Genomic DNA, 22,335 nt, shown 5'->3' on the forward strand with positions numbered 1-22,335 from the left:
GGCGTGGCGTAGCGTTGCATAGTTGGCGTTTGTACTTTTTCTCGGACTGACGGGCAACCGGACCGTCGATTTGGAAACGGACGTGACGGTTTGGGATTGGTCTAGGTTGTGTCGTACTCTACGCCGGACGGGCTTCCCGCGCTCACTGTCAACGGCGCATTGTCTCCGGGAAGTTGCCGCCGCCACCGACTCGAACTTCGACGACCCGCGACTCTGGGCTCTCAACCAAACGCATCGCTCGTTTCGTACACTTACTGTTCACACCTACTGATCGCTCTCACTGTTTGCGGTTCGTTCTTTCTGCTTTCCTATCGACATTCTTACAATTTACCGGTGCAACGACTAATCAATCATGGCGGAACAACCCCAAGGAAGCTACCCACGAATCAACGGGAAAATGTTACAGTCGGGCGTCTACAACGATCAGCTCGTCTCGCTGATGGGGCGCTTTGTTTCAATGCCAAACCCGGACGCCACCGTTTCCTTTCAGTGCGCGGACCAAGTCGTCGTCACGCTTTCGACCGAACACGCCGAAGTACCGCCGCTGGATATGATCGACGGCCCCGTGGTAGAAATCGTCGGACAAGTCGCTACGGGACAAGACCCACTCATGGTAAGACTACCATTCGTGGTGTCGTGTTTGTGTGTGATGTGCGTACGAGTGCGTATATATATATATATATACAAGTGTTGTACGCGTAGAGATGTATACGGATGAATAGGGATCTTTCCAGCGCCACCTGGCGGGTGCCTGAAAGGAATCGCAAACGTGTTCCCACCAATTCACACTACGTCTTCCTTTGTCCCCGTTAGATGTTCGTCGTTCGTGAACTGTCCAAGGACTTGGACTTGGACGTCTACAACCAGATGATCGAGGTACAACAAAACCCCAAGTTTCAAAACTACTTTGCGCCCATTCAGGCGTAAATACGTACGTACCCACTACATACAGTGTCAATCTCTACGCGCGCCAACCAATAAGCATGGATGGAATTCAAGATATGGACGATTGTATCCAGGCCTGCGTCGGCCATACTTTGGGCATAATTTCAGATAGAACCAGGGAGGTTAACCTATCTAGAACTATCCCCACAGCACCTTAGCTTTTCTATGTAGTCTATTCCGAGTAATGTTCGTTATCTGTGATCTACGTGTAGCTCAAGAATTGTCGTTGCTCTGTACAAACAGCAACGTAAGAACTGTTTACCTCAGCGATGTCTTTTACATCCGCTGCATCACTTCCGAGTGAACGCAAGGATGAAACTGATGCAACCTCGGGAGTCTTCGAATCAGTATCAGTGTGGTACTGATGCGGCTACGGTTATGATGAGAAATACACACCACAAATTGCTAAAATTGCAACTGTTACTAAAGTACTGATCTTTACGGCCGCCCGGGCAAAAAATAGGTGTGTAGAGCAAAATAGATAATTGAGACCAAAATCAGCATAAATTGCAGAAGTGAAAGACAAAACACAAATCAAGGTTGAGAGAAAGATTCCTTGCTACAAAAAGTAAGAAAACAGCGCCTAGGCTTCCATCTCGGCAGCGACTTCTGCATCAGCCTTGTCCATCTCTTCCGAAATTTCTTTCTCCGCAGCTACAGCCTCGGCCGGGTCTTCAGCACGTCTGGGTTCACGGCCTGTAACAGCGTAGAAAACTCCGGAAAGAACCATGCTGATGTCTTCGGCGCTCTCCGTCAAAGGGAGAATCGTGATGACCAAAGCGGCACCGAAACCCCAAGCGATAGCCACCAAAACCCAGAAGGCAAAGTAGCTCTTGGTGAAGACACCAGCAGGAACAGAAAGGATGGGCCAAATAAATATAAGCACCAACGTCAAGGCATATCCACGGCGGGTAATCCAGCGTTCAGCACGACGAAGCGCAACAGGGTCCTTCTCTTCATCCGTGAGTCCACGCGTATCCTGTTCGACGAGAGTTATATGCTTGTCGAGTTCAGAAAAGTCGTAGTCCTGGGGATCGATGAACATGGAGTAGACATAGTGAATGGCACCTGAGGAGAGAATGGCAATCAAGTTGCCACTCAACATGACCTCGTTAGTTCCGAGGGCGTCCACAGAAATAGTATCACTCTGGACCTTAGCGGCAACAAGCCATCCAGTAACGGCCAACACAAGACCGGTCCATGCTGCAATGACGGCACCGGTGCCAGACGCCTTCTTCCAAGTCATCATGTTCCACAAGGGAACGACGGCCGATCCAATGACAACTCCCATGAAAAGGTATACCCAGCCCAAGCTCAGTCCAATTTCGAACAAAAGAATGGCAAAGCATCCCATAAAAAGTCCAAATACAACAATCACGACCCGGGAAACGAACAGAATCTGATCTCCGGTAGCTTCGGGGTTGATGTACTGACGATAGATGTCGTAAGCGACCAAGGAAGAAACGGCGATTGATTCGGCGGATCCGGTGGACACAATCGCCATGAAGAGCATAATTAGAATGAGAATGGCACCAGCATCGCCAAGCAATTCGAAAGCGACAGCAGGAGGGACCAGACCGTTTCCGGCTTCAGTAGAAGTAATTGGGAGCATAAGAGCCGTAGAGGCGAGGCCAAGAGAGGTGGCGAGAGAGAACGGAATGGCAAACCAGCACACTCTGTAAAAAAGAGCCAACATGATAAGAAATATTCTACATTAGAATGGAAAGTCAATGAACATTTTAACGTACCCTCCAAGCAAGTAACCACGGGCGGCACTGCTGGGCTTGGCAGCAATAGCAGATTGCCAGTAAGATTGGTCCACAAACACGGTACCAAAGTTACCGACGATGTTGATGATTCCAAACATGAGACCATCTCCAGAAATCATGGTCAAATACGATCCCTTCTCGTTGCCAGAAACGGGACCGCACGCATACTTCCCGGCCTCGAAGAAAGTTCCAGAATCGTCAGAGAAAATAGCTTCACACTCTTCAGTAGTGAAAGAGACGGTCTGGTCAAGGAAATCGTAGATCTGGTCACTCGAGTAGAACTTGATGTACACCAGGAAGATCATCGTGATCAACACGGCGTAGATGATCACTGTGTGGATGTAGCTCGCCAAGAAAGTCGCCTGGAGCCCTCCACTAGCGGTGTACAAAATGACTCCCCAAGGAATCAAAAAAGACGCAAGACGGTAGTCCATACCAGTTAGAGCTTCGACGGTGGCGGCTCCACCGAGCAAGAGCATCGAAGTCACAATGATATTGGCGGCGAAACAGAAGAAGAGAAACGTCAGATGGGCGGTCTTTCCCCACCGTGCGTTGACAATTTCAGCGACGGTATGTGCAGACGGAGCCACCTTCTTGAGGTTGATGGCCAAGACTCCGAAGAGCAAAACCTGAATGGTGGCACCAGACGCATACCTATTTTGATGCAGTCGAAGAAGAATATGAGAAAAGGGCGACATGAGATCGATGTCGCAACAAGGGCATTTCCGATGGGCGAAAACAGACAGCGTAAAATGCCGAAGATCTAAACGGAACTTGATGGAGAAAGATTTTAGTGCCGGAAGCCACTTAAAAATTTCAGCCAATCAAAAAGCAGTTACATATGGAAGGACTGTGTAACATACATCAGCTTGAAGATAATAAGACGTCATACCGAGCTCTCGCTCACCGATCCGTCGTTAGAATCATTTTCAGTGAGGTATGAAACACGACCATGGTAACAAATGAGGATATACCTCTTGACGAGTTATCCAATCCATCACTCAGATTGTGGTGATTGTTGTCGTCCATGTCGTAGGGCGGCCATCAAGGGAATGAACCTCTCAAAAATGTCACAAGGTCACAGACTTACCAGAAAGGTCCCGATACACCGTATGCCCAGGCAACGTTGGAGGACTGGAGTAGTGCTGTGATGAAAGAAAATCTATTTGAGAAATCGGAATTCAAAAGCTTTTAGAATGATGAAAAAAAATTTCATCACTTACTCGCAGCCTAAAAGAGGGGTAAAAGGGAGCTTCATTTGTGAGGGGGGATGGAACGAAGTAACAAAACCAACAATCACATGATCCACAGCTCGGTATCACTTACCCATGTCCACTGGGAAACAATAACCGAGGCCGTGAGACCGGTCTTAATCATGCGACCAGCAGTGCTGTATAATGACAGAACGAAGGGCGTTAGAAAGCGAAATTGACGATTAAGTACCACCTTTGGAAATCCGATAACGGAGGAACAGAGACCAGAGCGGGATTGCGACGATTGTGACAACAATTAGGAATATGCAGACAACTTACTTGAAATGCTCAGAAGTGACTTCACCCCGGGCACCAAAATATTTGTTCAGGTAAACAAGGATCGTAGTGATGATCGAGAAGAGAAATCCAAACCCGAGGACAACAAGGTATCCGACACCCTCCGAAAGCGGAGGCTCGCCTCCGAAGAAGGAGTCTTGTCCCCGATACTTGTCAAAGGGAGGGAGATCATAGGTGATCTCGCTGACGGTGTTCGTGCTCATCGTGCGGCTCGAATTCTCAATTGGATATCGGCACTCTGTTGTAATGCGCGACCACAAAAATTGTGAGAGTGGGTGAGTGATCAACTGAGTGCTTGGCAGTACTACGGTATGAAGAACATTTCTCACGGAAAATCTGAGCGACTATTTCTGTACTGTAGTTACAGCAAATGGCGTAGAAATCAGTCTAGATCCACACTCCCCATCGATCGGAACCCTCGTTACTTTCTGTTTATTCACATTTGATTCTTCGAGAGGAGGCGGATGAGAATTTTTTTACAGTGCAGGATACAACCGATATCGTTTTCCCCAGACAGCTTCCGTTGATGATGAATGAAGTTGTATTTCATCATAGTCTGAAAACTCACTAGCTAGACAGAGCGTCGCCTAAAACAATAAATAAGTTATCTTACTTAGTAATAAAAGAGAAGCAAGTATATAAGCGTTTAACATTCTAATGATATAAAGCGCGCTCAAAATTCATTAGAATTTTTTGGAAAATTGAGCATGAGTGTACCTCTGACTAATGTAAGGAATTTGCAGTTACACATGTTTTGTCCGAGTGTTAACTGGATGTTTTTGTAATTTCCCGTTCATTACCTCGAAACTCCATCAAATTTTGCGGAAGTATATTCCACAGGGACTCTTCCAAATAGGACCGAGACAGTGTATGGAATCTAGTCTTCATTTCTATTGCTGACTGTGGTGTATTGGCTCCGCCAATGAGTTCTGATGTAAATGTGCGCTCTTTCCGAAACTCCACATTCCTCCGGATATAATGACATCTTGCCAAAGATGAAATTTGATGGAAATCCTGGGAGCTACACAACTTCCACAGAGACCTTGGTTGATATCCTTGGCCGTCGCCCTCCTGCGAAATAGTGTTGCTCAGAAGATTCGAGTGGGACGATGCGGCACGTGGGTGTGACAAGCACATTTGGAAATGCTTGGCTGATTGTAAATTTATTCGTTGGCGCAGGGTTTATCCGGGCGTTCCCTGAGCAGTCTCTCGCTCGGCAAAGATCCGTCCGGGCATCGCGTATCGTCAACGCCCTGTTCGGTGATCGGAAGCGAACGACTTCCGCTGCTGAAAACTCGTTCAAGTCACCAACATCTGATCGCTTCGATTGGATCGAATGGGAGGTTTATGTAGACCAGACCAAGTCCTCGCTGGACAAGGGAAGCTCTGCGACGTTGGACGCGTTCATCGGCCTGTCGGTTCCTTCAGTTCGAGTACAGCCTGCCGTTCTCCCCAAAAATAAGATGAAGGGACCGGCCGTTCGTTGTATTGCAGTCAACGACAACAAGCGAAACAGCTTTGATGTGGGGAATGTAGATTCCGTTGACAAAGTCTACCGCGTACTTACCAAACACATGCAAGTCAAGGTACGCAACGAATGCCGACTGTTACGTTACTGATAGTCATGCTTGCGGAATTCACTTGGATCAGACTGACCGTTTGTTTTCTAATTCAATACAGGGGATAAGTTCTAAAAGTAGGGAATGCCTCAAGTGGAAGTACAAGGCGAATGGGTAGTAAGTCAAAGAAACGGGGGCTCTGCAGCCAGCGTGTTCCATGCACAAATCTCTCACCGTGTCATGGCTCCCTTTGGTTCGAAAGCGTGGAAGCGGGAGAAACCGCTAGAGCCATTGAAGCTTATGGAAAAGCTCTCGAGTCGGGAGTGAAGCAACAGGAAGGCGTTATACTTCTCATGAGATCAACAGCATACTTGAAAAGTGCGGCGTCTCACAAAGAACAACTGAAAGAAATCGTGGACGATTTGATTCTGATGGTTCCAGATACACCCAAACTGCAAACTCTGTACGAAGAAGCGTCAATCGATACTTCGTTGGCAAACTCCATTTTCAGACGTGTCGTGGAAGAAAGCAGTCGCCAGGAGGAACAATTTCGTCGCACCCAATATCGGCACGGCTTGTATCAGTGGTCTCTGCTCAAGGCTGCTCAGGATTCGTTGCGAGGCACCGAGCTCTTGCCCAACTATGCGACAGCATGGCTTCGCGCTGGTGAAATTCTTTCGGAGCTTTGGAAATTAAAGGAAAGTACACAGTACTACGAGCGCGCTATCGAGCTCGACGATTCTTTGCACGACTCCCTCATACCAGTGATAGACCGACTCGAGAAACGGCAAGCGCTTTTGGATAATGCCAGAGAATACGGATGGTCGGAAGATACACTTCGACTAGCGTTGGACGTTGCCGGCTGAGATCGCTTGCTACAAAGTGCGAGCCGTTGATATTTGCGCGACACTAGAGCTTGGAATATGAACATACGTCAAGCCTAGGAAAAAGCTCACTTCGGAATACGCGCTCTTAACTATATTTACAATGCAAAAACGGACGCCATGTACGAAAGATGTCTGCTACAAAGGTGGCATGCGATTTTTGGAGAGCGGTAATGATGCCTGTGAGGCATCATCCAGTAGCAAACTCTCCCCCATAAATGAAGCTAACGTGTGTTTGTGAATTCCATATAAGGAAGCCAGCTCTCGCAGTCGCCGGCGTAGGTCCTCCGCGTCTCCGTTTGTCGGATACCTGTCAAGCCTTTTAACACCTGTTAGCATCACGTTCTTGCTGGTATGCTCACCACCGATAAATTCAAAAACTTGAACTTGATACCCGGCCAACTCCATGAGAAGTGCTCGAATCGAGTCCGTCACCGTTTCCGCCATTCGCTCACGATAAATGTTGTGTCGCAGCACATCCCCTAGTGCATGGGATGGATTTTGGTTGGCGTGTTGATTGAGCTGGGGTCGCACTTGTCGGTGACAACACGGTGCTACCACAATTACATGGGAATCACCCATAATTCCAGACCAGAGCGCATCGTCCGTTGCCGTATCGCAGGCATGTAGCGCAATCGAAACCCGCAGCGAATCGTTTGTGTCCGGCTTAGCAAGCCTTTGCGCCCTAGCTTTAGCCAAATGGCTTTCAATGGTACCCTGTTCAAACACTAGACCCTCCATGTCTTTACCAAGTGCTTGCGCAATACCGTTGATTTCGTCCACAAGTTTCGGTCGGACATCAATACCTCGACTCTGAACATTGGCGGTCTGATATTGTTGTCGAAGGAAGTGGTGGAGTGCAAAGGTCAAGTAGCCGCGACCGCATCCCATGTCAACAACGTCGATGGATGATTGGGTATCCGTGGTTGGTAAGGCCTGTCGAATGTGCTGGTGGACAATTTCGACAAACTTTTGACATTGACGTAGTTTCGAGGCCATTCCAGCCCGTGGTTTGCCGTGTTCGTTAGTGACGCCCAGTGCTTGCAAGAATGCGGCTTTGGTAGGGACGGGTCCTTGCTTGACACGATCGTGCGCCAGAGGCACGAAGGATGTCTGCGACGGGCCATCGATGCCGTTGCGCTCCGGTGTCGGCTTCGAAACGAGACGAGGCTTTTTGAGTTTGTGTTGCACCTGCAGGTCCCAAATGGTGGTCACCGTTTCCAAAGTTCCCCTCTGGATAGCCAGGGGTGTTCCCGGCGCAGCATAGAGGACTTCGTCCCCCCATTCCGATGCCGCTTCCGCGACGAAACGGTTCCGTTCCGAACGTGTGCGATCGTGTTCACCATTTCGTGGCATCGCCCAAGCGGTAAAGAGAGCCTCCATCCACTCACCAGCTACGTCCAAGTCCCAGTTTTTGACAATATCCGTCGCTAGATGGTATTTGATAGTAACTTGTAGCTTAGTGGCGTGTTTGACTTGAACGAGTCGCCCCGCTACCAAACGAATCGCTCCTCTGGTTTCGTCGGTCACCTGTTGCTGCAGGACTTTCTTGGATGGTCCGTGAAGCGTCAACGAGACAAAGGAGCCGTTCCGCAGCGATTCTTGCGTATGTTGCAGAAACAATCCGAGATGCTCCTCTCGTGAGGAGCGATTGGAGGCGACGGACGCCTTCGACGGTGGATGATTGGTCGTGCGACTCGCCGACAAGGTTGTCGAAACGACTCGTCTCGGTAGTCTTTGTGTGTCTGGGCTCTGCAGTAATCTTGGAAACGTTCCAAAGCAACGGGCCGTTATTTGAGGAAAGTACGGGGATGCACCGCGGTCTGGAGACGGAGACGCTCCGGAATAAACGAGCCTGCTCGAAAGGTCTTTGCGACGCGTCGTCGTCGTGGGCAAAAGTGCGCTCACCAAGCGGGCACAAGCCACGAAAAGCAAAACGGCAACAGCCTCCATTGTCATTGCCGACTTGCCAACCATGTTGCTCTGTGCTTTCCGGAAAGCAAACCAGATAGCGGAAGGAGTGGACAGGACAGGTCGGGCCGGTCCCTACCTACCATGGTGGAATACCCTTCCGAAGAAAAGCGTGTCGAGACGGATTGCCGGATAGAGACACAGGACGAATTCGTGTCTGAATGTTTTTGATTGGTTTCTAAAATATCTCTGCAAAGCCGGATGGCAGAGCGCCAAACCCCCCAAATCATCCATATTCACAGTCAGGGTTCGTTCTGGATTGTCCAAAACATCGCACCATCGGCCGGGATGGTTCTACAAGAATTTCTGGGCACGATCTCTGTCCAACTCTTGTCGAGCCAACGAACTCTGTACCAAATCAACACACTTTTGTTTGGGTTTGCGTGGAAGCTACCGATGCAACTATCTAATTTCGGACGAGAGTCAATACACCACAACTCCTTTACGATCCTCGGACAAACTTTATCCTACTGGCAGTTTCTGCAGAGACATCCTTTCTAGTACACACATTATGGCACTACGTTGTCACCCGCCACCAGTAAAACAAACGCCTCCCACAACTACGCTTCCTCTTCGGCCGCTAACTCCGCCTTGTAGAATCCTTTGTCGACGTCGTCGTCTCCACTTTCAGCGGAAACGACCTTAGCTTGGTTCACGTCCGAGGCGGGGGGCTCGTCGGGGTCTTCGGCGCGTTGCGCGTCACGGCCCGTCACCATGTTGAACAAACCCGATAGGACCATGTTGATGTCTTCGGCGCTCTCGGTTAGCGGAAGAATCGTAATCACGATAGCCGCTCCAAAGCCCCACGCGATAGCAATCAACACCCAGAACGCAAAGTAGCTCTTGGTAAAGACACCGGCAGGAATGGAAAGAAGAGGCCACAGAAAAATTAAAAACAACGTGAGCGCGTAGCCACGACGAGTGATCCAACGCTCGGCACGACGGAGCAACACCGGGTCCTTCTCTTCCTCGGTCAATCCACGGTAGTCCTCTTCTACGAGAGTAATGTGCGTATCGAGCTCAGCAAAGTCGTAGTCCTGGGGATCGACGAACGTCGAATACAGGTAATGGATAATGCCGGACGAAAAAATGGCAATCAAGTTGCCACTCAACATGACCTGGTTGGTTCCGAGGGCTTCCACAGAAATAGTACCACTCTGGACTTTGGCAGCCACGAGCCATCCGGTCAAGGCCAACGCGAGACCAGACCACGCCGCAATGACGGCACCGGGACCAGACGCCTTCTTCCAAGTCATCATGTTCCACAACGGAACGACGGCCGATCCAATAACGACACCCATGAAAAGGTACACCCAGCCCAAAGTTAACCCAATTTCGAACAACAGAATGGCAAAGCCCCCCATGAAGACGCCAAAAACAACAATCACGACCCGGGAAACGAACAGAATCTGATCTCCGGTAGCTTCGGGGTTGATGTACTGACGATAGATGTCGTAAGCGACCAAGGAAGAAACAGCGATTGATTCGGCGGATCCGGTGGACACAATCGCCATGAAGAGCATAATTAGAATGAGAATGGCACCAGCATCGCCAAGCAATTCGAAAGCGACAGCAGGAGGGACCAGACCGTTTCCGGCTTCAGTAGAAGTAATTGGGAGCATAAGAGCCGTAGAGGCGAGGCCAAGAGAGGTGGCGAGAGAGAACGGAATGGCAAACCAGCACACTCTGTAAAAAAGAGCCAACATGATAAGAAATATTCTACATTAGAATGGAAAGTCAATGAACATTTTAACGTACCCTCCAAGCAAGTAACCACGGGTGGCACTGCTGGGCTTGGCAGCAATAGCAGATTGCCAGTAAGATTGGTCCACAAACACGGTACCAAAGTTACCGACGATGTTGATGATTCCAAACATGAGACCATCTCCAGAAATCATGGTCAAATACGATCCCTTCTCGTTGCCAGAAACGGGACCGCACGCATACTTCCCGGCCTCGAAGAAAGTTCCAGAATCGTCAGAGAAAATAGCTTCACACTCTTCAGTAGTGAAAGAGACGGTCTGGTCAAGGAAATCGTAGATCTGGTCACTCGAGTAGAACTTGATGTACACCAGGAAGATCATCGTGATCAACACGGCGTAGATGATCACTGTGTGGATGTAGCTCGCCAAGAAAGTCGCCTGGAGCCCTCCACTAGCGGTGTACAAAAGGACTCCCCAAGGAATCAAAAAAGACGCAAGACGGAAATCCATTCCAGTAAGCGCTTCGACGGTGGCGGCTCCACCGAGCAAGAGTATCGAAGTCACAATGATATTGGCGGCGAAACAGAAAAAGAGAAACGTCAGATGAGCGGTCTTTCCCCACCGTGCGTTGACAATTTCAGCGACGGTATGTGCAGAGGGAGCCACCTTCTTGAGGTTGATGGCCAAGACTCCGAAGAGCAAAACCTGAATGGTGGCACCAGAGGCATACCTGTCACGGTTCATAAGAAAGCAAGAGTTGTTTTGTCAGCGGCTTATCATGGGAACAGTGGTACAAAGAAAAGGAGATAAGTTCCGACCATGGTTCATAGGATCAGTCTAGTCGAGGACTCACCAAAAGGGACCAGACACACCGTAAGCCCAAGCAACGTTTGATGATTGGAGAAGAGCTAGGATGAAAAGAAAATGATTGCGTAAGTCAACAATGAATTGACAATCAAGGTCTTCTGGCCAGGAGAGGCCTACTTACTTGCAGCCTATATTTCAAAGGGAGCAGAATGAGAAATCAATCAATACAACGTCCGAGAAGAAAGGGACATCGTTGGTAACTTACCCATGTCCATTGAGATACAATCACACTTGCCGTAAGGCCTGTCTTGACGCTTCGCCCGGCCGTACTGTGGAAAGTGGGGGTTTGAATTAGTCAGGGAAAATCGGACTCTATCCGAAAACAGATTCAACCTACGTACTTGAAGTGCTCCGAGGTAACATCTCCGTTGGCGCCAGACGAGCGCCGTCGTGATGACGGAGAAGAGAGCCCCAAACCCGAGAACAACCAGGTATCCGACACCTTCGGAAAGCGGGGGTTCGCCTCCAAAGTAGGAATCCTGTCCCTGATATTTGTCGAAGGGAGGCAGGTCGTAGGTAATCTCACTCACAGAGGATGTGCTCATGGTAGAATCTGTCGATGTATCCTACGTTTGATATCGGCAGATTGCGCTTTCAATTCATCGGTGGAGAAATATTGTGAGAGCCAAGATGTGACAACTCTGTCGGATGGCAATCAGTGTGATGATGTATGTTTTAACAGTAACTTACAGTCAAAAGTCCGATCTTCAACCCACATACGTGGAGCTCTCGTATCATATTCAGCGAATGACTGTGTCAATGATGACAATTGAAGTGAACCGTTTCTTTGTATTTAGGAGACATATTTAATTCGTGGCTCTCCCATAATCGGATGATTTTACGCATAAGCTTCCGTTCTCGTGCTTTCCTGCGGACACTGTATCCAAATCATAAGAGGGGATTCACTCCAGATTTGATTTTTGAGTTCCTTACAAGTAAGTGTAATTGAAAATAAAACTGAGCAAGTGTCGTGTTGTATCCACATAAGCGTTCATTAGTAACTGTGACACAATCTTGAAGAGGGATTTTTGTTGTGGCTCACTGTCAATAATTGCACAAAACAGGAAAGTTTTGCATCGGCAAGTTTCCGAAGACCATCTTTCTGCGGTCACTATGACGACGATGTATACAATATCTACTCTGAAGCAGCGTACTCCAGGTTCTTCACATGGGTGATTCTATTGTCTGATAATTTAGAGATAGTGTGACGACGAGAATGTTCCAGATCGCCTACGTTAAATCATTTGACACGTTTGTTCTCTAGAGTTAGACGGGAATGAAAATGCAGCATTACATAGACTATTATTAAGGTGGTTCCAGTAGATGTCATCCCTCTATTAGCCCTTGCATGGTATGGAAACATGAGCGTTTTTTCGCAAGTGTTGTGGTCAGTGCCGGACGACGGTTTCATCGTTTTGTGGTCTTTGTTCGACGCTCGGGAATACACATCTTTTACAAATTGAATAGGTACGTTACTGTTAATGATCCTACACTACTTGTTTTGCGTGTCAGTACATATGTGTACACTGGCAGAGCAGCAAAGACCTGGTTTTTTCCTCGACTCAAAAAATGGTCTTCACAGTCAGTCGTCTGTTAGTTTATGTAGGGTCAGGGGCAACGCAAGCCAACTAAAAACTTCGTTTGAAATTAGAGACGGGATGGAGTCTTGCGTCGATGGGCAGGAAGTTTAGGCAGACTGACTGGTCAATTAGACCATGGAACAAGACAAAGGATGCTCTAGTTTTGTTTTTATGGTAGGACCAACTGGACCGCTCTTTACAGTTGGTTAAAGCAGCGAACGTAGAGTCACAGTCCAATGACATCGTCATTGGGTGAATCAGCCTTGCGGGTGCCACAAACGTCGCCGACTCAGATTCCACCCAAAAAGACCTCATCGACATCCAATCCTCCGCTCCATCCCGTTCTCAAATCATGCAGGAAACGCTCTGTTCCAGCGCAGCTCGATCTCCACTACATTACAGACCATATTTTAGTGACATCGGCCCCTGTTGAAGCTTTGCAACCAACGTACAAAGATATTGGCCGAAATCCCCAGCCTCCCAATCGCACCTCGTCGGCTGAGCAAACCGAATTACGAAACACTTCGGCTGCCCTCTCGCATGCTGAAACACCGCTTTCCGACAGCGAACCGAAGGATTCCGCTATAGACCCAGCGCAAACGTCTTCGCAGCGTAAACCGGTGGCCAACCATGCTGGCTCCCCCTCGACATCACTGCACGGACCTCAAGTTTCGTCCATTGCGGCAGGAAATTCTGCCGTCGATTTATCGTTATTTCTCGAAACGCAGTTTGCTTCGGCAAATTACCTACTTGTTTGTTTGTCAGACAATCTCCCTGATGATCACTTTTTAATTCTTCTTCGTCGACAGATTGTGCGCTTACCATGGACAGCGCCGGGCAGTCCGGCCTCCGAAACGCCGACTGTCTCCACGTTGCTCCGCTTTTGTTATCTCTTACATGCATGGCTGCATGATCCGGAACACGTCGTTGTGGTTTACTGTGAAAATGGCAAGACAAGGAGTGGACTCGCTGTTGCCGCCTATCTTGCGTTCGCCGGCAAGTCGGGAGTAGAAACGTGTGCCCAAGGTTTTGCCCATTTTGTATCGTGCCGTTGCCCAGAGGCACCAGATCCAAGAGCAGCGTTTTCCAGCTTGCCGGCGTCTCTGCGTTTACTTTTTCGTAATTTTGATCAAGGAATAGAAGCAGGGCTCAAACGGAATCGCGAACCTTTGCTGCTGCGAGCGATATCCCTTCAAGGTGTTCCAGTAGAAGAAAAGCCTTGCTTGGATATCTGGGACGCACAAGGCCGGCATATCTATTCCAGTCATCCGGATTTATGGGACGACTTGCTTGAAACTTTTCCGGTATTGGCAGGGAACGATTGCAACAATTTATCTTCCCGAGCGTCGCAATGGGCGGACGAAGAAGGGTTCTTCAAAGTCAATGTAGTTCTTGAAGGCGACTTTTGCCTGTTGTGTCGGTTTGGTGGGGCGCACGCCAACAAAGGCTTGGGGGAGACCTCCACTCAACTCTTTCGTTATGTGAACACTACAGTAGCTATGTCAACGGGACAATGCGAATTGCGTTTCATGCATGTGGATGTGATGCGGCGGTACGTGCCTTTTTTAAATTCTGACGATTTTCTTTTGACGCTCGTGCTGGAAGCAGACTGGAATTGCCGAAGAAAAGCGATGGTACCACTCTTGCTGAACAGTTGTAACGCTGAGGCTGCACTGGACTTTTTGAAAGGCGATAAAGCCCGGGAAAAGGGCTGGCAAGTCTTATCTGCCTATCACGCGGCTCAGCCGTCGCCTTTTGATTCTGCTTGCTTTGTGGAAACCCTCGAGACATCCTTGCAAAGCTGTCCATCGAATTTGATTGCATTAGCCTTACAGCTTTCAAACTTTGACTATAAGGCAGCGCTAAATATGTTGATGAAGAGGTCGCCATGTCCCTGGAGGCAAGGATTGAATTGGGGAGATGACCCGACAGCTCACGCCGATGCACCAACAGCCCTTGTTCAAGATACAGTATACTCTTTGGATACGGCATCCCAAGGTAGTGCAACTGATTCATCTCTAAGTGGTTTCACGCGATGTTCAGGTGAACCATCGCGTCGGGAGGACAGAGCCAACAATGGTCCCCCACTAGTCCCTAGCAAAACATCAAGGGTAGGCCCGATTTCTCCTATACCACTCGAGGCTTTAGAGAATCTGGAGGCTACCGATTTCACATCAGAAATGAGCTCCGGTGCAATCGTCCCGCAGCAGATGCTTGATCTCAACGAAGAAGCGATATTCTCGAGTCGATTGAGTCGTTCTTCGAGTAGCGACAATAAACCGGATGCGCTATCCAACACTCAAATAGGGAAATTGTCAAATCCCAAAAGTGAAGTCTCAATGGAGCTCGCGATCAAGGCTGATCCTCGCTTTGAGAAGTACTACAAGATGCATGCTGTTGGTTTACCGGAGGGAGCTATTCGCAACGCTTGTGTAAGAGACGGCGTCGACGCCTCATTTCTCGATCTTGACTGGGACAGGAGCTACGAGTCTCAGTCCAAAGCGTCTCCCGAATCCAGTGGCGACACAGATCCACCCATGAAGTCTGATCCTCGCTTTGAGAAGTACTACAAGATGCATGCTGTTGGTTTACCGGAGGGAGCTATTCGCAACGCTTGTGTAAGAGACGGCGTCGACGCCTCATTTCTCGATCTTGACTGGGACAGGAGCTACGAGTCTCAGTCCAAAGCGTCTCCCAAATCCAGTGGCGACACAGATCCACCCATGAAGTCTGATCCTCGCTTTGAGAAGTACTACAAGATGCATACTGTAGGTTTACCGGAGGGAGCTATTCGCAACGCTTGTGTAAGAGACGGCGTCGACGCCTCATTTCTCGATCTTGACTGGGACAGGAGCTACGAGTCTCAGTCCAAAGCGTCTCCCGAATCCAGTGGCGACACAGATCCACCCATGAAGTCTGATCCTCGCTTTGAGAAGTACTACAAGATGCATGCTGTAGGTTTACCGGAGGGAGCTATTCGCAACGCTTGTGTAAGAGACGGCGTCGACGCCTCATTTCTCGATCTTGACTGGGACAGGAGCTACGAGTCTCAGTCCAAAGCGTCTCCCAAATCCAGTGGCGACACAGATCTACCCATGAAGTCTGATCCTCGCTTTGAGAAGTACTACAAGATGCATGCTGTTGGTTTACCGGAGGGAGCTATTCGCAACGCTTGTGTAAGAGACGGCGTCGACGCCTCATTTCTCGATCTTGACTGGGACAGGAGCTACGAGTCTCAGTCCAAAGCGTCTCCCAAATCCAGTGGCGACACAGATCCACCCATGAAGTCTGATCCTCGCTTTGAGAAGTACTACAAGATGCATGCTGTAGGTTTACCGGAGGGAGCTATTCGCAACGCTTGTGTAAGAGACGGCGTCGACGCCTCATTTCTCGATCTTGACTGGGACAGGAGCTACGAGTCTCAGTCCAAAGCGTCTCCCAAATCCAGTGGCGACACAGATCTACCCATGAAGTCTGATCCTCGCTTTGAGAAGTACTACAAGATGCATGCTGTTGGTTTACCGGAGGGAGCTATTCGCAACGCTTGTGTAAGAGACGGCGTCGACGCCTCATTTCTCGATCTTGACTGGGACAGGAGCTACGAGTCTCAGTCCAAAGCGTCTCCCAAATCCAGTGGCGACACAGATCCACCCATGAAGTCTGATCCTCGCTTTGAGAAGTACTACAAGATGCATGCTGTTGGTTTACCGGAGGGAGCTATTCGCAACGCTTGTGTAAGAGACGGCGTCGACGCCTCATTTCTCGATCTTGACTGGGGCAGGAGTTATATCTCCCAAACTACGAAACCTATTAATGATGACATGAATTCAGGGACTCCGGTGAAGGATGATCTGGAGTATGCAAAGTACTTCAAAATGCTGCATATGGGCCTTCCTCCTGGTGCAGTAGAGAATGCACTTACGCGAGATGGGAAAGACCCGAAAATCTTAAAATTTGTTCAGAATAAGTCCGTCGATTTCCAGTTGACGTCAGGAGGACGCCATACGAATTCTGCCACAAAGGAAGCTTCGCGTGTACGACGTAAGAAAATCTATTGGAATACACTTGATCACAGCCGTATAAAAGAGGATTCGCTGTGGACACTTGTCAGGAATCGAGTTCACATGAGCCACCTAAATTATGACGTCAAAGAGTTTAAGGAATTGTTCACAGAGTCTGCGGATCCTGCTCAGCAACGGCGAAAGAAGCAGCAGCGTGATACAACGAAGGCCAAAAAGTCGGTCCAAGTAATTGACGGAAAACGTTCAATGAATGGGGGCATCATCCTGTTGCGTTTAAAACTTGACTACAAAAAGATTGCAAGATTGGTCAACTCCATGTAAGTATCCAGACTACCAAAATGGTTTGCTGATCGTGTCTCTCTCACTTTTCACGGCCACTTTAGGGAGCATGGAAAATTGGACGCAACTCAGATTATGGCTTTGAAAGAATTTTTGCCAAGCATCGAAGAACGGAGAGGACTGTCAACATACATGAAAACGCATGGTCAATCTGACGAAACGAAAATGAAGGCATATCATGAGCTCAGTGAATGTGAAAAGTATATGTTTACCATGATGGAGGTGTCAGATGCTCCCCAAAAATTCGATTGTATGCTTTTTCGCGTTCAGTTTAAAATTCGTTTTGCGGAAGTCATGGAGTCTGTTCGCGTCGTTCAACGGGCATGTGAGGAAGTTCGTTCGTCGGAAAGACTTCGAGAGATACTCGCCATAATTTTGACTCTTGTGAATGAAATCAATACAGGAGGTGACGGAAAAGGTGCAACTGGGTTCAGCCTGGATACGCTTTTGAAGCTTGACGAGGTAAGCCACGGTAGGCGATACATGTCTGAGGTGCAATGGTGCTCTCATACTGCCTCTTATTGGTTCGATAGGCGAAAGCCTTTGATAAAAAGACAAGTGTTCTGCAGTACCTCGCGAAGCTACTGAAGCAAAACGACGAATCCCTCCTAGCCTTCAAAAATGACTTAATCCACGTCCCGAGGGCAGAGGGAGTGATTGTGGATAGTATCGCCGCCGAAATCACTTCCCTTGACGAGGAGCTTGGTCGAGTCCATGAAACTGCTAAGCAGGATGCAGATAAGCAGTCGGCGTCGGGCTCTTTAAAGAAGCTCTCTGTAAATGATTTGAAAGAACAACGCACGAGCGTTCGAAACATCGAGACGGTACCACAATACAATCAGATTGATCACCTGACTGGGAGGACGCCTATGGAAAGGTTCACTGTAAATGCTGCCTACTCTGTGAAGGACGCTATAACACTATTCGAAAAGGTTAAAGCAAAGTACGCGAGCCTTCTGAGTTTCTTTGGAGAAGACGACAATATGGCGAGTAATGAGTTCTTTGGAACAATGAATCGATTTATTGTAGCATTCGATATTGCGGCAGAACAAGTTCGGAGAGATGAAATAGTAAAGGTAAGTGTCCCGAGCGGAAGCTCTTTGTTTTGTTTTGTCGAGACCAATATGTCAATCACGTGTACCCCGTGCTGTTTGAAAGGGGAAAAACAGGCAGCGATGGGGGACCAATTCGAGGAAATTGCGGAAGGCTTATTCTGTCGAGAATGTAGAACATAAGGGGGGAGAACAAGCCATTGGAGCTGTTACGACTGAGATCGAAATTCAATCCAACGAAGGTGGGCAAACCGAGCACTCGGTTGAAAAAACAAGGGGTTCCTGTTCTGTTCAGCTTCGCCATCAATTGGAACCGCAACTCAGGGCCCGATCTGTGAATAAGGATCGAAGTAAAGGAGCATCGGCGATTGCTGACAGTGAGGCTGCTTCTCGCGTGCTACCTAGCTCAAATGAAATCGTATTTGGTGATTCTACTATGCCAGCGACATCTGTCCCTACAGACGGAATTACAGCTTCGGAATCCGCACAGACGTATACCAAGAAAGAAACGACAAGGTCGCTAATCGATGCGGCTACACCGGTCCGTGCAGGGGGAATAGCAGAAATAGCGGCCGCTGCTGCCGCAAAGAGGTCTACTGAGAAAGAAACGTCACGATCTCCTGTCGATTTGGTGACAAGGGCTACTTCAGTCCCTGCAGGCGGCATAGCAGCATTAGCGGCTGCGGCAGCCGCGAAGAGGTCTGACGAGAAAGAAATGACACGGTCGCCTGTCGTTTCGGCAATATCAGCTGCACCGGTCCCTTTAGGTAGAATAGTAGTAGCGACTGCGACAGCGGCACAGAGGCCTGCCGAAAAAGAAATGAGCCGGGTACCTAGCCATTCGCTGCCATTGACGCCTGCGGGCGCAATAGAAAGTACGGGTACTCCCAAGAAGTCGCTAGTGCAGCGCTTACATATTTCGGGCGGTCCTCCTCGGCTAAAAGGAGATTCTGCGGCTGTATGCAGGTCCAAACTTCGGAATGCAAACGAGGGAGCTGCACAGAGTAACAAATGGATGGCTACTGTCTTGCAACGTATTTCTAGATCCAAGAGCACGGACTCGGAAGGCAATGCATGGGCAAAATGCTAACAATGAACAGGCTTAATAAGTGAGACTGTACCAGTGAAAGAGGGATCGTTGGTAGTTTTATCAAACTAAAATGGGCGGGTTAGAATCCTCGAACCCGATGCTCTCGCCCAGGCTACGGTTGAGGTTATCGTGTTGTTCACAAAAGTCGCATAGTGTAACAGTAAGACAAACACGAGATTACTCTTCAAAACGCAAATGACGAGGACACAGTCCTGGCACGATGCTTTCCGGGATTGACCAAGTGCATACCGGCAAGAAAGTCCGCCACCTCCAACTTAGCCTTTTTGGGAACACGTCCCAATGGTGGCTGACTGCTTTCTTTGCCACCGTAGATTTCAAAGCTTCGCTTGGCTTCGTAGTTTGCGTCTTCGGCCCCCCGAGCTAGCTTTGGTTTCAGAGACAACTCAGCCATACTCGTCGCTCCACTTAACGTGGCATTGCTCAAAGTGCGTTGTGCTGACGAAAGATCAGATTGTCGTTCCAAAGCTTCTTCCATACGTTTGCAAGTCATGGCTGCGTTGCCTGCAGCTCGAGCAACTTGTCGAGATACATCACAACCAAGGCGAATGGTCAACGGCGGTTGAGGCGCTCCTGGAGTGCTTTGCTGATGCCACAGTCGAATGCCGTCCAGATTCTGTCGTTGCCTTGCACAGTGCAGGGCCTTTTCCAAGACAGATTTGAGATAGATCTCGCACCCTTCAGAAAGAACCGCGAGTGTCGAATCCTTCTCAGCCGTATCTTCGTTGAACCATGCAGTCGCTTTCTGACGGGAAATAAGCGTCACTTTGGAGCCGTCGCCATTGTAAGATATTGACGTCAAAGGGTTGTCACCAACAACCGGAAGTGTGCTGTTTGTGTCAATATTTTGTTCACGCAAACGAAGGCGTGCCCAAGCAACGCGGCTCGAAATAATGTTGGTCCGCCCCCACTCGGGTCGTAACAACATCGATTCGGGCGGCACTATGGCGCCGATGGGGGAGGGATCACTATACAGCAAATTGCGTTGTTCTTCAGATAATTGCGAGCTTGTCTTGGAACCAAGCATTAGAGCTGTGGTCGACCAGTCACCAAGATGAATAGCGTGGTCAACCATTTCCATAAATTCCTTGTATTCTCGAACCGGTGGAGGCACCACAGGGTCTTTCTTCGCTTCAGAGGCAGTTGGGGCGGCGGATGCAGCTCCGCTTCCGCTGGCATTGGAAGTACGACGCGGCGTGGGCGACGTAGAGCTTTTTCGAGATTTACTCGCGTTGGGTGATTTCTTGGTAGACTGACCGGACTTTCCTTTGGTCGACGCGGCTGTCGGCGGTGTCGAAGACGGTGTGGCCGAAGAAGCGGAAGGAGCGGCTGCAGGGGATGGCTGCGCTGCTTGCTGTCGCGGTGCCGATTGCTTAGAGACTTCTTGACGCACGGACGCAGCTGTTTGGCCGGTGGATGTAGCTGATCGGGATGCCACAGCCTGTTTTTGGTGGGCGAGCTGCAGTTGTCGTAGCCTCTGCAATTCGGCCTTTTTACGTTCTGCTGCTTCCACTGACGTAGTAGCGCTACTCCCGTTAGTGCTTGGACCGGGAAGACTGACACCACTCGTCTTGTCGTCAGCAAGTACAACAGCGGCCGAGCTGGAACCTGCCTGGGCTGTCTTGGCTTTTTGCACCATGAAATGGTGTAAGTAGTTCTCAGCGCGCTTCCAGTAGGCTTCGTCCACCACTTGCTTGAGGCGAGCGCGCATTAGCTTGGTAACAGATTCGTATCCCGGTTCTTGGCGCTTATTGCGTTCGGCACAGTCTTTAATGATGGCCTTGACCTTCGCGTGTACCGGAGGATCTTTTTGCTCCAAATATTTGAGTAAGACTCGCGTGAAGACGAGAAACTTTTCCTTTTGTTTCTTTATTTCGCGTTCCATGGCTGCCCGGTCCTGTGGATTGGTTGGCATGGAACTCGTACGAGACGACGACCCGCCAGAGGGTGATGTCAATCCACTGGGATGATTCGTATTCGGCATCGTATTGGACGAATGAGACGTCCGAACACCACTGTTGGAGCTGTTGGAGGTGATGGCGGTCTGCATACTCGAGGTGGCCCTATGATGTCCCTGACTACTCGACAATGCCTGTTGTCGTTGCTGTTGTTGCGAGGGCGCCAGGGGGTGTTGGGAATAGGCCGAGCGCCCGGACTGACTATTGGTCGGTCCTCCACCACCAGAAGGCATGGTTGGACGAGTTTGTTGTTGTTGTTGTTGCGATTGTGGTTGCTGTAGCTGCTGGTGTTGATGTTGCTGACGTTGGTGCGCTTTTTCTTGTTGGCGTTGTAGAATGTGCGATACTGGTGTCGGTTCAAAGGGATCATGAGCACGAGCAGAGTTGGAAGTAGAACTTGTCAACGAGTGGCGAGATTGTGGATGATGAGAAATCTGGGAAGAAGATGGGGGCGCCCGCGACTGCATCATAACGTTGGGGTGCGTCGCATGCCGAACTCCTCCTCCCCCTCCCCCGGCGCCAACGTGTTGGACTGTGGGAGGCTGTGTGGACGGCTGAGAATGCTGCCGCATGAGGGGGGCAGATGATGCTTGTTGTTGTGGTTGCTGTTGTTGTTGTTGTTGCTGCTGCTGGCTGCTGTGAGCGGCAGGACCGGAAGCGTAGGGTTGCGGCTGCTGGGGATAGGACTGCGGTTGCGGTGCCGAGACTGGAGGACGACTAGTATTGGAATTTCCCGGCGAAGAATAGAGAGACTTTAAGCGTTGCGACATTTCCGACTGGCTCATCCCAGCCGTCGGGGGCGCGTTCGAGTATTGGTTGTTGGCGGAGATCGACGATTGCGCTGTGGGAGTACTCTGACTCGTCCTTGGCGCGGCGGCAGCGGCTTCGCTGTCCGATTCTCCCGACGACGAATCGTCCCCACCCAAAAGCAAGCTCTCCATATTGTTGCCCGACATTGTTGTGTGTATGGCGAGGAACAATATCAGTGTTGAATGCTTTCCCGTGTACACCAAGGAAACGAGGAAACG

At 49.5% G+C, this 22,335-nt stretch overlaps 6 protein-coding genes across 6 annotated transcripts; 2 read left to right on the top strand and 4 right to left on the bottom strand.

The window, feature by feature from the left end:
• Positions 1 to 320: 320 nt before the first annotated feature.
• On the top strand, positions 321 to 962 carry PHATRDRAFT_46053 (predicted protein). Its single transcript, XM_002180339.1, has 2 exons — positions 321 to 613; positions 814 to 962. The coding sequence occupies exons 1-2, from the start codon at positions 353 to 355 to the stop codon at positions 925 to 927; spliced, it is 375 nt and encodes a 124-aa protein (XP_002180375.1). The 5' UTR covers positions 321 to 352; the 3' UTR covers positions 928 to 962.
• A 160-nt stretch (positions 963 to 1,122) lies between these two features.
• Positions 1,123 to 4,517, bottom strand: PHATRDRAFT_20424 (urea transporter). The gene is made up of 6 exons (XM_002180535.1): positions 4,247 to 4,517; positions 4,041 to 4,104; positions 3,938 to 3,944; positions 3,805 to 3,859; positions 2,694 to 3,368; positions 1,123 to 2,621 (listed from the first exon to the last, which is right to left on the bottom strand). The coding sequence occupies exons 1-6, from the start codon at positions 4,465 to 4,467 to the stop codon at positions 1,529 to 1,531; spliced, it is 2,115 nt and encodes a 704-aa protein (XP_002180571.1). The 5' UTR covers positions 4,468 to 4,517; the 3' UTR covers positions 1,123 to 1,528.
• Positions 4,518 to 6,196: 1,679 nt separating this feature from the next.
• Positions 6,197 to 8,774, bottom strand: PHATRDRAFT_46056 (predicted protein). The gene has a single exon (XM_002180536.1). The coding sequence runs from the start codon at positions 8,682 to 8,684 to the stop codon at positions 6,846 to 6,848; it is 1,839 nt and encodes a 612-aa protein (XP_002180572.1). The 5' UTR covers positions 8,685 to 8,774; the 3' UTR covers positions 6,197 to 6,845.
• Positions 8,775 to 9,397: 623 nt separating this feature from the next.
• On the bottom strand, positions 9,398 to 11,736 carry PHATRDRAFT_768 (predicted protein; the record flags this gene model as incomplete). Its single annotated transcript, XM_002180537.1, has 5 exons — positions 9,398 to 10,364; positions 10,437 to 11,111; positions 11,235 to 11,289; positions 11,450 to 11,517; positions 11,573 to 11,736. Coding segments are annotated over 5 exons (1,929 nt in total), but the record flags the coding sequence as incomplete, so codon positions are not given.
• Positions 11,737 to 13,064: 1,328 nt separating this feature from the next.
• PHATRDRAFT_46058 (formin like protein) lies at positions 13,065 to 19,336 on the top strand (the record flags this gene model as incomplete). The annotated part of the gene is made up of 4 exons (XM_002180340.1): positions 13,065 to 17,167; positions 17,234 to 17,651; positions 17,723 to 18,265; positions 18,348 to 19,336. 4 exons carry the CDS (start codon positions 13,065 to 13,067, stop codon positions 19,329 to 19,331), a joined length of 6,048 nt encoding a protein of 2,015 aa, XP_002180376.1. The 3' UTR covers positions 19,332 to 19,336.
• A 9-nt stretch (positions 19,337 to 19,345) lies between these two features.
• On the bottom strand, positions 19,346 to 22,335 carry PHATRDRAFT_46059 (predicted protein). Its single transcript, XM_002180538.1, has one exon. The coding sequence runs from the start codon at positions 22,261 to 22,263 to the stop codon at positions 19,516 to 19,518; it is 2,748 nt and encodes a 915-aa protein (XP_002180574.1). The 5' UTR covers positions 22,264 to 22,335; the 3' UTR covers positions 19,346 to 19,515.

The sequence above is a fragment of the Phaeodactylum tricornutum genome, chromosome 9, assembly GCF_000150955.2.
Source record: "Phaeodactylum tricornutum CCAP 1055/1 chromosome 9, whole genome shotgun sequence".
NCBI lineage: Eukaryota > Bacillariophyta > Bacillariophyceae > Surirellales > Neidiaceae > Phaeodactylum > Phaeodactylum tricornutum.